Here is a 14,812-nt window from a genome sequence, read left to right on the forward strand (position 1 = left end):
CAGTAATATTCCCGGTAATATTACCTTGAGGCGGACATTTTAAGATCACTGTAAGATTACTGTAATATTACAGCGTTATATTACGAATCTCACGTGTAATATTACCTTGATATTGAGGATATATTACGTGCTTCTTGGGAATCTTTTCTTCTAATTCAATTGCTATTGTTCAAGACTTTCAATGCTGTATTTTAATTAGTTATTGCCGGACTCCCAGTCTGTAAGTGACTGTAACTATGTGTAAACTACTCTTAAGATATACACATGATTTAATTTAATAGAATGAATAAAAATCAACTTTATGACCAATTCACGGATATAATAAAGTTAAAAAAATGTATAAAGGAAAGTTAATGAAAAAGTTTTATTAAATTTTTTTAATTAATTCGCAAATTACAGTAGCGCTATCTGTCGAAAACAGCCAGTACTAACAAGGTTGGTAAAAAAATGGGTTTATTCAAATATCCTGCAAAGGGACTTCATATTGTAAAAATAAAAATTTTAAACTCCCGTCAAGCGACTTTAAATTGAACGATAATTTAGTGGCGCCATCTTGCGAAAGCAGCCCAAACTAACTCGGTCGGTAAATTGAGCGGGAAATTCAAACACACCACTCCAAACCACTTTAAATTGTTTGAAAAAATTTTTTCGACATTGCAAGCCATTTTGAATTTGGCGCGAAAATATAGTGGCGCCATCTATCAGTGTCAGTCGGAACTAGCGCAGTCGTTAATGTAGATCACCAAGTCACTTTAAAAATTCAAATTTTCCGCCAAACGGGTTTGAATTGGCCGGGTAATCGAAAGTGGCGCCATCTAGCGGTGGCGGCTGGAAATAACTTAGTCGGTAAAGTAGATTCCTACATTACAGACCTCGGTCGGTAAGTGGTCCCGCACTTGCCTTGTTTAACTACTTAGATTTTTTTGTCGAAAATTAATTTTTTTTCAAAAAGTCACGTAAAATTTTAAATTTTTACTTTCTATTGAAATATTTTAATTCATACAGAAGGCAATAATATTATTAAATTTTTTTTTTTAAGAAAAAATTATATTTCAAAGGTTTAAATATATAATAATACATCTACTAAAACTTGCATCGATTTATTTCAATGTGTTTGAGAAAAAATTACTGAAATTTACACATTTTCAGGGTTCCGTACCCGAAGAGGGAACCCTATTAATGAGACTAGTAAAGCAAGGCATGTACCCCCCCCCCCCCCCTATCGGCCACATGAATTTATCTTGAGGGCTGAAATTTGATACACATATGTATTTTGGCGTGTAGATTACAGGAAAAATGTAGCGAATCTCATAGGAATTGATTATCATAGCGTTGTCAAGAAAAAAACCATGAATTTTTACGAAAAATCCCTAAAAATGACTATGTACCCGTCCCCCCCTCTGGTGGCCAAATCTTTTCACATAGAGAGCTTAAGTTTAGTACATTTATGTATTTATACGTGAAAATAACAAGAAAAATATATCGAACATGGTTGGAGTTGATGTTCATATTGTTTTTAAGGAAAACGCATATTTTTAGAAAAAATCAGGGATTTTTTAAATAAAAAAAGAAGAAAATTTTATCTTAAGGGCTTCAAATTTATACATTTTTACGTATTTTTATGTGTAGATTACAAAAAAAAGTATAGTAAGCACGATTGGAGTTGATTATCATTGCGTTTTCAAGGATAAACTAAGCCTTTATTCACACATTAATAGACCAATTATGGTCATATTGAGAATAATGTGGAACCAATATAAACAAATTGTTTTTTAGTGCTCCAAAAAATTTAAGGTTTTGAAAATATTTAAATAGTGATGTAATTTAGTTATTAGAATTTTACGAAGGTGTTTTGCTCTCTCGTCTCATTGTACATCACTAAGTTTCATTAAAAGTATTGGAAATAACTAAATTCACAGACTTTAAGATTCAAACTTTTAAGATAATTTAATTTTAGAAGAACAACAATTAATTATATTAAAAAAATTCATAGGTATTTTGTTTTTAATTTAATAAATTAATTAATTTTTTATTTTAAAATAAGTCGAAAAAAGTCGAATTTTACAGAAAAGTCGGAAAAAGTCGTACAATCCGAGGCTTAAACAGATATTTATTTAGCTCTGGGACAAATATATTTTCTCTGAATGTAAACAATTTTGTATAAAAATGTGAAATTTTTTAAATTACATAAATAGTAAGTTTTTGTGACGATCTCACAGATTTGAATTTTCATTGTCTTCAATCTCAAGGAACTCTATTGAATAGAGTTTAAATTGAATGGTATAATAGTTGCTAACGAACCAATTTACATAATTATTCAAAAACACGATTACCTTCAAGATAATAGCTGCTGAAGAAATATAAATTTGCGCATATTAGATAATAAAATATTGATACGATTATATATATTGAGACCATCTTACTTTTAAGCATAAGCCGAGTTTTTTGTAAATTGGTAGGTCGTAGTTGTGATTTAGAAGAGAACGATGAGTCGCTTTCCGATTTTCCTTTATCACTGCTTGAAATTCCATAAATATCCGAAAGAAGTTGATCGACTAAAGTGGCAACTGTCTTTTCTCGACTTATCAATTCTATATTTTCGAATGGCCCCGGATAAATCTAAAATAAAATAACAAAAATTGTTAAATAATCAAAAATTTTACATATTTTTTCCATTTATTGTTCTTTTACAATTGGATTTCTTTACAATTATAATTTTCCAATGAAATATTTTCAGACTATAAAAATATATATATATTAAGATATTTTTCAACAGCTCGCGAAAAGATTCAAATGCAACTTTTTTTATAGATTCACACACCATTTACGCGACCTTAATGGCTTCTTTGACATGTTTTAGCGATCAATTGTAATCATTTCTTCGTTTAAGTATTACCGTAGAAACCATAAAAATGTGACTTTTAAAAATGTTTTATATATTTTTTTCATCACAAATACTTTTAATGATCTTTTAAATACTTTTCAATAAATAAACAAAGTTAAATGCAAAAATAATGCAAAAAGTTTCAATACTATTTTATTTTTTTATACTTAAATTATTTTTAAATTCTACTTTTGTGAATATTCTCTAACACTTAATCAGAATTTACATAAATGAAAAAATTATGTTATCATAAAATGGAGCGCATGAATTTCTCATAAAAATTCTTCTTTCAATTTTCATTAAAAATTTTAATTTTTAATTATATAATATATGAAATTAACATTTGTGACGTGTTTTTTTGAGAATGCGTTACATTTGACAGAATTTCTTTTAAAACGAACGTTTTACTTAGCAGATTTTGTTGGTACCGAATCTTCATTTGTCGAAATTTTTATTTACACTAATTGTTTGAAACTGCGACGACAAAAACAACCAATAGAAATATTTCGGCACGAATTTTAAAATTAAACAGAAACAGAAATTATCAAGAAAATTGTGATTGGTTAATTTTAAAATTAAGTAGCACCGAAATTTTTCTGTCGATTGTTTATTGGCAATTTCAGACAACTGGAAATTTGGAGTTTTAAAAATTCAATCAAATAAAAATTCGTAAAAAAATATAATTTCACTTAATTGGAAACTACAATACAAATATAAAATAAAAATATACCTGAAAATTTTGTTAAGTCAAAATTCGGTTAAAAAGAAAATTCTGTCAATTGACAAATCGAAAAGTGAAAATTCATCTAAAAACTAATTATATTTAATAAAATTCTTTAAAATAAAAATCCTAACTGTGATTTTTATGGGAAATTTATCCGCCGAAATAAAAATCAATTAAATTAAAATTTTTCCAATCTACCTTCTGTTTCCAAATTTCCTGATTTTGAAAATTGTGTATATCGTCTGTTGTCTTCAAAATAACATCCCCAACGGATTTTGATCTCTGTAAATTCTTCTGCACCGTTCCAGAAATATGACATATTGTACTTTTTCGTCGAGTCACTGGTTTGCTGTTCATTTTCATAAAATCAGGACTATCTAATGTTTTTTCAATTAAATTACATTTCTTCTTTCTCCAAACGGTTGGGAAATAATTTTTACAAAAAACAGAATCTTGAGTTTGATTTGTGACGAGAACATCGCCAAAAACACGTTCCGTTTCAATGGAAACACATTTGACTCTATAACTAATATCAGAATTACTCTCCAGTGGTATAATTCTGTATTTCATGTTTGCGGTGAAAATAAATTTTATTTTCAATTAAAATGAAACCATATTCAAACACATTATTTAGGACATGAGGAATGTTCTCTTTTAAATCGTGTAACTTAATAATTTAAAACCATTTTATATTTCGTTCGATTCACTTGCAATTCATATTTCACTCTCACTGCTGAAATTAAATTTTAATTTTGTGTGGTCCTGGAAATTTAACTAGTTTCCACGGAAATAGATTTAAATAAATTTTTCAGGTTGCAGTTCAACATTCTTGGATTCAAAATTTACTAGAGACCAAATTATATGTTTAATCACTTTTAAAGCACATTTTATTTTTAGTTTATAGCACATATATTTTTTACTAGTGAAATTTTTATTTCTGACACTTTTATTGCAATTTTTATTTATTATTATTATTACCTATTATTATTATTAAATTCTACCTTTGAAATTATGTTTTTACTGCAAAAACTGTATTATTTACAAAATTAAAGGGGTTAAAGTTAAAAATTTCTATAACAAATCATTTAGGTTATATTTTTCCAATTAATTTTCAGTTAATAACGCTTTATTGCATTGCAACCGTTGCTCATAATTTAATGATTTACTCTTTACATTTCTTTAAAAATGCGGTTTTAATTATCAGTCTATAATTGATATTCAAACTCTTTACGAGAGAATTTGATAAAATTATTTATTGTCATTTCGACCTCGCACGTGCTGTTTGCAATAAAGTTGGCTATTTTATGATGATTAATTTAGACAAAAATAGTGCATAGGATTCAATATCAGATATAACCTTAAACTTAAAAAAAATGCTTCTATACAGAGAATAAAATAATATTATGAATTTATTTGAAAACATTTTGAAAGAACCATCAATGAAAATTTAAAAAACAATCACTTCTAATTAGAATCATTGAGACATTTACTTACAAGAATATGCGAATATGCTAGAGATATAAAAAATAGAGTCAGTTGGGGTAAATCTGTTAAATAAATTAAATTTCTGTTGAATAAAAAATTTTTAAAATAAATACGGCCTCAAACCTTGAACCTCAGATAACCCTTAACAAGGCCGTATTTATTTTTAAAGTTTTTTATTTAACTGAAATAACTTCTGTTTCGATTTACCCTAACTGACCCTACAGCTCTAGCAATTCACACATTTGAAAATAAGTATAATTTTGACTTTAACAATGTGACAATTCTGAACACAGAAGAGAATTCTTTGAAAAAAAATTTCTTGAGATGATTTATATTGCTAAAGAACAACACTCAATAAACTTTAAAACAGACATTGAAAAAAATGGCCTAAAATCTTTATTTTATTAAAAGTGATTTTCAACAAAAATCAATGGGCCTCATGAATATTCCCCATAATAAAGTTAAATGAATTTTTGAGGCATCAAATTACAAAACAAATTTTTATTTAGCAAAGTTTTTTGAATTTAATTTTATATTAAACCGAATTCTCATATCAAAGAAATTTTATTCTGGATTCTTCTTTAACAGAATTTCTATTAGTAGACCTTTTCTACTAAATGCACATTTAACATAATTTAAAAAAAATCTTATTCAACTAAATTTTCATTAATCCATTAATGCCCAATATCAAATTGTTTATTGTTTACTTTTAAGCTAAACAAAATGAATAAATAAAATAATATTATATAATCAAATTTGATATTTTTTAATATTTTTTCATCTAATAAAATGTAATCATTTAATTTTATTATACTCTTAATCAAAAGTGCGTAAAACTTGTGTACTTAGAAAAATGTAAATTCGTGAAAATAAAACTTTTCGGACAAATAGGGGCGAATGATTATCCCATAAAAATCATTAGTTAGAATTTTCATTTTAAAGAATTTTATTAGATATAATTATTTTTTAGACGAATTTTTATTTTTTGAATTAACATTTGACAGAATTTTTTTTTAAACAAATTTTTACTTAACAGAATTCTATGTATAGAATTTTTATTTGTCCGAAATTGCAAATGGCCGAATAAACAATCGACTAAAAGATTTCGTCGCGATTTTTAAATTCCACCAATCAAAAGTCATCAAGAAAATCGTGATTGGTAGAATTTAAAAATCGTGACGAAATCTTTCTGTCGATTGTTTATTCAGCCATTTGCAATTTCGGACAAATAAGAATTCGGTGTTTTAAGAATCCTGTAGAATAAAAATTCTATACATAAGAATTCTGTTAAGTAAAAATTTCTTCAAAAAGAAATCCTGTCAAATGTTAATTCGAAAAATAAAAATTCGTCTCAAAAAAATTTATGTCTAACAAAATTCTTTAAAATGAAAATTTTAACTAATGAATTTATGGGATAATCATGCGCCCCGACAAATAAAGTTTCGGTGAAATCGAAAATTACAATTATTATTTTTATTAAAATTTGAACGTCAATAAAAATGCTAAGACTTTATCAATTTCTAGCAATTTTTCCTACGAGAATCTTATTAGAAATAGGGAAATCTGACAAAGTCCGTACTTAAAAATTTACTTATGAAAATTTCTGCATTAAATAAGAAATTATTAACTTTTTTTACTTTTACTTTTGACCATTTTTAAAAATAACTAAAGGAATACAATTTTAATGATAAAATATGATGGATTAAATGACTAAATTAATTATTGTCATAGAATATACAAAATATACTTAACCATGAATAATGCAAATTTAATCCTATATAGTGTTAAAAGAAACTTGATAATCAACATTATAAACTTTAGCAAGACTTATAGATATCAAAGAGAAGGTCACTCTATCACTATATTTTCCATGGCACATTTCCTATGGAATTAATGCGATAGTTATATTACAATTCTTATTATCTAACACACTTGTCAAATGAATAAAAATAGAATTCATCACACACTGGACACTTTTCTTTATCGAATATCCGTGTTATAATTATACTAATTAAATAAATTTGTTTCCGTATTTTTTATAATAAATCTTCTTTCTAAATGTATTATCCAATTAAATTCTTTACTGACGTTAATAAATAATAACACAATATTTTATCAAAACTATTAATTTTAAGTGTTGTAATAAATAAACAAACAAACAAAAACTTGAAATAATTTAAGCAATTATGATGTGTTATTCAAATTATTAATTAATTAATTAAATAATAATAATAATAATAATAATAGTAAATAATAATAATTAATTAATTAATTAATTATGGATTTCGAAATAAATGGAAACTATGAAGTTTGAAGGAAAAATTGTTTTAAAATTCGCAAATTGTTATTTTTACATATGAATAAACATTTTGTTGGCACTGAACGTTATGAAAAAACTTTTTTAGCTATAAGGTAAACGAGGCTTTATCACAACAATTCCCTCACAGAAGCAAACTACAACTGGAAGTGTTGGTGATAATAAGACTTTTTAAGTCCCTACTTACTATTCACACACCAATAGGACTCAAATTTTCAGTGACATATAGTTTCTTGTTTTAAGTGCGTAGTAAAAATATTGTAATAATATAATTGAAAATAAAATATTCTTCTTTTTTTAGCACATTAAAGGTTTATAAACGCTTCAGAAAATAACTATTATTATCATTCTCATTGAAAATTCCAATAGACAATGTTATCTAAATGAACACAAATAATTACGTTCTTGATATCAAGGCATTTTTTACGTTATTTTTTCAACATTCAGAATTAATAATAATATTCAACTGTTAATGATTTTTTCGATTATTTTTATAAAACAATAAATAGTAAAATATTGTAATATATTTATTTATATTAGGAAACTTCTAATTTTTTTGGGTTATCATTTAAGCATCAAACTTTGTACCAAACTCACATAAAATTAGTCTTTTTTTTGTTTTTGTTTACTTTTTTCTGAATTTCAATGATTTAAAAAAATTTTATTTTTAGAGAAAGATCTTCCTTTTATTTTGACCTCTTCAAATTTTAATGATATCAGGGAAAGTTATATTTTTTTCTTGCATCTTTTGAGACCAAAAAACATACAAGGTGATCAAAAAAAGAAAATCTTAATTTCTTTCTTTGATTATTTAAAATCAGTTTCGGAATTTATCATGCTCTTTCGATTAGTAATATGCATTTTTGAAAAAAAAAATTTTTTGACAAAAAAAAATAAAACTCAAAAATAAATTTGAATTTTTTGGTGTGAAAGGTACGACTTTTTTTAATCGAAAGCTGAGGTTTTTTCCTTCAAATATATATAGTTGCAAAAATGGGACAAAAATGTTTAAATCTTGATCTGATGAGCTATTGCTTGAAAATTTTTTTTTTCAAAAATAAATATTACCAATCGAAAGATAATAAGGGATACAAGGACACTTCATGTAGATTATGTGGCGAATTCAAAGAAAACTTAATTCATATTTGGGATTATGAAGAGGCTTTAAAAATAATTAATAAAAAATACGTAGAGGAAGTTAATAAATGGAGAGGGGAATCAACTGGAGAAGAACTAGAGAGATTGTTGATTGAAACTCTAAAGGGCATACCGAACCCCAATCTATGCCAATACGCGAGACTTTTTGAAAAAATCGCAAGAAATCGTTAGACACAAGTACACAATGGAGAAATAAAATCTATCTATCTACCAATCGAAAGAGCATCAAAAAAGCTTTCGAAACTATGATATTGATAAAAAAAATTTATTCAAGAGAAAAAAATAAATACAAGAAAAAAGCAATTTTTTGACAATTTGATCACTTCACGTAACCTATAATTCGTTTTGCTTCTTAGATACCTTACTTCGGAGCGTGCCACAATTTATTTTATTAATTATATTCATAATAACATTTTATTATAATTTGTTAAAAATATAATGTTATGTTGTTAAATAAGTAAATAAATAAATAATTGAGAGAATGTCGCACTTTCAATTAATTTAAAATATTACTTAACCCTTTGAGGGAAATATTATTCTAACGCCGGATTGGACCGGCCATTTTGAATATTGAAAATCTAATGTCAGATATAATCAGCGATCTTGAAAACCCCTGAGTAACGAGTTTCAAGGGAATCCAATTGATTTTGCTTCCTCATGAGGAAGCTTTGCATTCGTGACGTTTTTCGATTTTTTAAAATTGGGTTATATGGACTCATTTTCTTCTAGAAATAATATATATGAAGTCCTGAGCAAATGTCCAGATGTATGTGTGTGGGTATGTCACAAAATATTGTGTATAAATTATCTTAGAAACGTTTTAACGGATTGTCCTGAAATTTTGTATGCTTATTGTAATCATTAATACCTAAAATCTGACACAAGGATTTTCGAATGAATACCCGGATCAAATAAGTCGACCGACGCTCGGACGAACGCTCTATTACCAGTCAAGTAGCAGTGACAGCCTGTGGGCGGCTCACTACTACCCGACTACCATTAGAGCGTGCGTCCGAGCGTCGGTCGAGTTATTTGATCCGGGTATTCGAATATATTCACAACATTTTATTTTTTACAATTTTTTCAAAATTTAAAAAACAAGTTGTAAATTCAGATGTTCATTTCATGAACATTTTGCTTCCTCTTTACGATCAGCAATAAAATTTGCTTCCTCGTGGAGAAAGCAAAATTTTATTGACAAAATGTGAATTTTTGATTTTTTAACTTTCATTAATTCTTTAAATTTACCTCAAATGTATACTTTATATATATCGATCGATTCGTCTTGGGGCGGTTTAAGTTCTACACATTTAGATTCTACACCGTATAAATTCTACACGTTAAATTCTACAATGTTGTATTCTACACAAGTTTAATTTTGTACAATTTATTTGTTAAATTCTACAGAGTTAAATTTCACACCGACAAACTCTACACACATTCATATTAAAAAATAAAAATTAATTCGTTAAATTCTACACAGTTAAATTGTACACCGTTAAAGTCGACACACATTTATATTTAAAAATAAAAATAATTTTGTTAAATTCTACACAGTTAAATTGAACACCGTTATACTCTGCACAAATTTGTTTAAAAAAATGATAATTATTACTATAAAATTCTATACAGTTAAATTCTACAAAATAAATTTCTTCGCAGTTTATTAGTTGTGTTAAATTCTGCACTGTTAAATTCTACACACGTTTATATAATACAAAAAAATTAATTTTGTTAAATTCTACACATTTAAATTGAACACCGTTAAATTCTGCACAAATTTATATTAAAAAATGAAAATTATTTACTGTAAAATTCTACAAAATAAATTTATAAATTTTGTTAAATTCTGCACTATTAAACTCTACACACGTTTATATATTAAAAAAAATTAATTTTGTTAAATTCTACACAGTTAAATTGAACATCGTTAAATTCTACACAAATTTATTTAAAAAAATGGGTATTATTATTGTAAAATTCTACACATTCAAATTTAAATCGCTTAATTCTACACATTTTTTTATTAAAAAAATTTAATTACAAAGCTTCCTCCACGAGGAAGCAAAAAAATTTTTCAAAATATTTTTTTCTTTGTAAATTTAATTTTGTTTAGTAAAAAAAACTTATTTCTTGAATTAAAACGAGTCGATTAGCCTATATAAAGTTCATATTTTACTGAAATCTATAGATTAAATCATTTTTTGAATTTTTGAAAATAATCGTTTTTTGTATTTTTTGAAATACTTTTTTCTAATATAAAATTTTTAATTAATTCTTGTCAAAATTGTATTTCTGGCATAAAAACGAATCGATTGATATATACAAAGTTTACATTTTACTAATATTTATAAAATTGATGGCTATTTTAGTTGTAATCCTTCTTTTAATCTTGAATATGTATGAGTGTATCATGATGAGAAAGCTACATGGTCATGAAATGAATACCCGGATCAAATAACTCGACCGACGCTCGGACGAACGCTCTATTACCAGTCAAGTAACAGTGACAGCCTGTGGGCGGCTCACTGCTACCCGACTACCATTAGAGCGTGCGTCCGAGCGTCGGTCGAGTTATTTGATCCGGGTATTCAAATGAACACCTAGTTTAATTTTTTTTGTTCGCTATATTGGATCCGTCATTTTGAACTTTGATAATTTGTCCGACAAAATTTTGGCTTACTTCAGAACCAAGAACAAGACTATACTTTTTCAAAGTATTTTGACTTGCTGAATCCGAATTTGACATCAGAATTTACCCACCACGTCAGGTTTTCGAGATATTCTAACCTAAAAGTAAAAAAAAGTCGTTTTTTGACCATTTTTGAAGTCGTGTAACATTAACATAATTATAAATAATTTCAAAAAGGACGTTACAGCATCTGAAAGTACTATTCTTACCCTTTCAAATGCATTTTGAAACTTAAAAAATCTTTATTTACCTCCGATTGTGAGTTATTGTTTGAATTTTCTGAGTGGTGAATGTTTCAATATTCGTGTATTCAAATGTTCGATATATTTCAAATGACAATAACTCAGAGCCTAATAAAGATTTTGTTAAGTTTCAAAATGCATTTTAAAGGGTAGGAACAGTACTTTCAGATTCTGTAACGACCTTTTTGAAAAAAATTATATATTACTGTTACACGCTCTAAAATATGGTTAAAAAAACTCAACATTTAGAAATAACTAAATAAATAATTTTAAAAAATGTATCGTGTATGTATCCAAAATGTATCCAAATATAACATAAATTCGCAAAATACAGGGAAATTAGAGGTGAGACATATGTGACCCACTGCCCCTCAAAAGGTTAAGGGGGCTTATACAGCAATAAAAAAAATAAATAAATAATTACAAAGATACGGATTTTTCCGAAACTTTTTAAGAAAAGGTGAGTAGTGAAATTATTTATTTAGAAACTTTTGCACGATATTAAATAAAATAATAAAATTTAAAGACTATTTGGTAATTCTTTCATCAAAATATACTATTAATTACCATACTATACAGAAAAACTTTGTGCAAGAATCATTCCTAAATTTGTTCAGGAACTGAGGATATGAGAATAATTTAAGAAATCTTATTTATATTTTCTTTGAAAAATTCTAAGCAGTATTTCTATAAGAATTGTAGAGAAATTCAAGACAACTTCCTAAACTCACTACAGAAAGTCTTAAACTTGTTTTAGAATAAATTTTTACGTTTGCGAGAAAAAAAATTTACTCTGGGAGGACTCGATCCCACGTCCTCGAGAGTCCAAAAACTGCGCTTTACATCTCTCAGCTACCTTAGCAGCTTATGGTATTATGCATTCGAAACGTATTTGACGCAACCAATCCCTGCCTAGTGCTTGGTTATTGTACTGTGTCTTCTAAAACAGTTCAAGAAACTTTCAACACCCAGTGACTGAGATATTCCGATCGCGGCATTAACAAAAAGTCTTCCAATGTCATAATAAAAATACAAGTATTTTCTTGAATGATTTTTGTATTTTTCTGTAAATTTTTCAGAATTTTTCTCATATCCTTAGTTCCTGAACAAATTTGGGAATGATTCTTGAACAAAGTTTTTCCGTGTACCCAACTAAATATTCCTGTACAGGATCCTTAAAAGTTCCCTGAGGGATCCTGTTAAGAATCCTACGCGGGATCCCACTAGGATTCGTTGCAGGATATTGGAACAGGGATCCTGTACAGAATCCTGTGCAGGAACATTAGTTACTAAGGTTCCTCTGCAGATTCCCGTACAAGAAAATTTATTAAAAATAATTTCATGTAAAGGTTCCTACACAGAAACACTTGAATGATCCTGTACAGGAAAATTTTCACTTTCTTTTCATGTTAAGGAACATTTGTAGGAACCATAAGAGGATCCCACGTATAGGATCCAAGGTGTATTTCTTTAAATACAATTAAATTTTTTTAAATTTTGTGATGAATATATATTGTTGCACTTAATTGAAAAAAATTCATTGCGCAGATGTTAGAGCGATAGAAACTTACTGCGCAACAAGTAAAGTTAACTTTCAGGAACAAAGGTTCCTTCATGGGTTCATGTGGAGGTTCATGTGCAGGAATTTTTATTTAAAAATTTGTTTTAAACTATCAGACAAAGGAAGCTGCAAAGGAACCTTAGGTAACTAATGTTCCTGTACAGGTTCCTGCACAGGATCCCTGTTCCAAAATCCTGCAACGGATCCTAGTGGGAAACTGCGTAGGATTCTTAATAGGATCCCTCAAGGAACCTTTAAGGATCCTATGTAGGAAGCTCTAGGGATCCTTTAAGGATCCTGTATAGGAATTTTTAGCTGGGTAGTCATAAATATTTTACTGAAACAACCGATTTTTTCTTGGACATGATAAATCGAGAAGAAAAAAATAGCTGTTTTTTACTTTAAAATTATCTAAAAAATTTCAAATTTGTTTTTTTAAATCCTTAACTTCGTTTACGAAGAAGACAAAGTCATTTAATATTTCTTTTACTCTTTTTAATTTTTAATTACTTTTAAATGTTTGATTGCTTTAATTTACCGTTTTTAATAATATCTCTTTTGTTATGCAAATTTATTTTCTTTTTGTATTAAAATATTATAGAATTTGCTTTCAATGAAGAAACCAAACTCAAAGTTGTTTTTATTTTCCAGGTGTGAGCAGTGTCATTGGTCACAGGCCTCATTTAAGTAAAAACAAAGAAGCCGTGGAAACCTGTATCTATTGCATATAATTACCAGAAGCGGAACATTTAAAGCCATATGCCTAAAACTCCTTTTTATTAAAACAGTGTCTAATAGAAAGAAATTATTTTATGTTTGTTCTTTTTTTATTATTATCCCGATAATACACAAAATTTTTCACGATTAAATTTCCTATAATTGTAATTTAACAGTAAAATAAAGCATTTAAAAATTGATCGTCGTCTTTGGTGGTATTTTGATACGAAAAATTTCGCATTTAAAAAACTTTTTTCTGAATTTTGAAACTTAATTATCAACTATTTTTATTTTAAAAGTAGTTTATCTGTTTCTGGAAAAAATTCCGTGTAATTTCAAAAATATTTAAATACGCAAACTTTTTTCTTTTTTTTTTAGTTGGGACGGATGAATATTTTCCACACTAAATTTGTTGGAATTTCCATGGTTTTGAAACGAATAATTTCTATTTAACAGAATTTTTATTTTGAAAAAGTTTCATAATACCATGTTTTAATTAAACATAATCAGTATTTCCTCATAATGGAATTTCTACTTAGTCGAAATTTTAAACATCAGAATTTCCATTTCATCAAAACTTTATTTGTCGAAAATTTCATTTATAGGAATTATCATTTATGTTAAAATTGAGTTAAATAAAGTTTTATTAAATCAAAATTCTGTTAAATCAATATTCTGCTAAATGAAAATTAGATTAAAGAACAATTATTTAATTAAAAATTCTATATTGTGGAAATCTTGCAGAATGAAAATTCTGTTAAATAGAAACTATATTGAATGAAAATTCAGTCAACAAATCATATAATCTGGTTTATAAAAGTTCCATTAAATAAAAATTTGTAAATATGAAAATTCAATATAATTTCTACTCTATAAAATTCGGTAACAAAAATTCGTGCTTACTAATTTCGACACTGCAAAAACTCTAAGGAATTTAGTGTGGGCAATATTCGCGCGTCCTTTTTAGTTTATTTCAGTTCTTTGAATGAAATTTTTATCAGAAACTGTTACACTTTAAAAAATATTAAAAAG

General features: G+C 27.0%; 1 protein-coding gene across 7 annotated transcripts in view; it reads right to left on the reverse strand.

The window, feature by feature from the left end:
* LOC127285389 (uncharacterized) overlaps positions 1 to 7,723 on the reverse strand; it is a 117,744-nt gene extending 110,021 nt beyond the window's left edge. For 3 of the 7 annotated variants that reach the window (XM_051311376.1, XM_051311375.1, XM_051311369.1), the window contains exons 1-3: positions 7,448 to 7,590; positions 3,807 to 4,453; positions 2,424 to 2,619 (exon numbers count right to left, since the gene is read on the reverse strand). In XM_051311376.1, coding sequence (XP_051167333.1) covers positions 2,424 to 2,619; positions 3,807 to 4,178 — 568 coding nt within the window. In that variant the 5' untranslated portion in view covers positions 4,179 to 4,453; positions 7,448 to 7,590. The other 4 variants (XM_051311373.1, XM_051311374.1, XM_051311372.1 and 1 more) reach the window with 4 other exon arrangements.
* Between the last annotated feature and the right edge of the window lie 7,089 nt (positions 7,724 to 14,812).

Source organism: Leptopilina boulardi, unplaced genomic scaffold (assembly GCF_019393585.1).
Source record: "Leptopilina boulardi isolate dan_hultmark-lab unplaced genomic scaffold, ZJU_Lbou_2.1 LbouV2_332, whole genome shotgun sequence".
NCBI classification, from domain to species: Eukaryota; Metazoa; Arthropoda; class Insecta; order Hymenoptera; family Figitidae; genus Leptopilina; species Leptopilina boulardi.